This window comes from Gossypium arboreum, chromosome 1, assembly GCF_025698485.1.
Source record: "Gossypium arboreum isolate Shixiya-1 chromosome 1, ASM2569848v2, whole genome shotgun sequence".
Taxonomy (NCBI): Eukaryota; Viridiplantae; Streptophyta; class Magnoliopsida; order Malvales; family Malvaceae; genus Gossypium; species Gossypium arboreum.
In genome coordinates, this window is record NC_069070.1 from 45,326,395 (window position 1) to 45,327,362 (window position 968).

Genomic DNA, 968 nt, shown 5'->3' on the forward strand with positions numbered 1-968 from the left:
AAATATTTGATCGTGTTAGCAATGGTTGGGGAATTAATTCGTCTCGATCATAAACATATCTCCGTCGAACAAATGAAAATGGTAACGGTTTACTTTAAATTTTGAATATTATTTAATATTTTTATTTATGTAATTTTAATTAATTTTAATTTTTGAATATTATTTAATATTTTTTATTTATATAATTTTAATTAATTTTAATTTTTGAATATTGTTTAATATTTTTCATTTATGTAATTTTAATTAATTTGTATTTTATAATTTTTATAACATTGTAAATCGAGTGTTACAATGTTATATTCGTAACATGTCTAGTCTGCCATCACCGTTGATAGAAAATTACTTGAAGGAAGCAGGTTTTTGGCACGCGGTCACTATAGGCCGAGGGTGCAAGTTGGACTCAAAACTCATCATCCCGTTAATAGAGAGGTGGAGACCGGAAACGCACGCATTCCATCTTCCATGCAGAGAGTGTACTATCACTTTGGAGGACGTCCAGTTACAATTAGAATCGCCGGTGGATGGTGTGGCACTCACCGAGTCTGTTCAATCTGCTGATTGGAGAGCCATATGCTACCATCTTTTGGGTGCGATTCCGGATAATATTTACGGAGGTCGGATCGAGATGGGCTGGTTACAAGACACATTCCCGGAGCCAGGGAATGATTCGACTGAATTAAAAAGAATACGATATGCTCGGGCATACATCCTTGAGATGATTTAAGGTTATCTGATGCTGAACTTGTCACGAAACCTCGTACATCTGAGGTGGCTGCTGAAACTCGTTGATTTTAGAGCAGCTAGCGAACTTAGTTGAGGATCTGCCGTGTTGGCAACATTATACCGAGAGATGTGCGGGGTGACGCCACCAAATAAATCAAAAATTAGAGGTTAACTGTCACTACTACAATCATAGGCTCGGTTTCGCTTTCCATTTTTACGTCCTCAAGTGAACCATCCATATACAT

At 36.7% G+C, this 968-nt stretch overlaps 1 protein-coding gene across 1 annotated transcript; it reads left to right on the top strand.

Moving 5' to 3' along the window:
• Positions 1–307: 307 nt before the first annotated feature.
• LOC108465005 (protein MAINTENANCE OF MERISTEMS-like) lies at positions 308–724 on the top strand. Its single transcript, XM_017765304.1, has one exon. It carries the CDS (start codon positions 308–310, stop codon positions 722–724), a length of 417 nt encoding a protein of 138 aa, XP_017620793.1.
• The last annotated feature ends 244 nt before the right edge of the window (positions 725–968 follow it).

What these genes read in the sequence shown, in the direction of transcription:
- LOC108465005 (XM_017765304.1), top strand. Translation starts at nt 308, where the DNA reads ATGTCTAGTCTGCCATCACCGTTGATAGAAAATTACTTGAAGGAAGCA.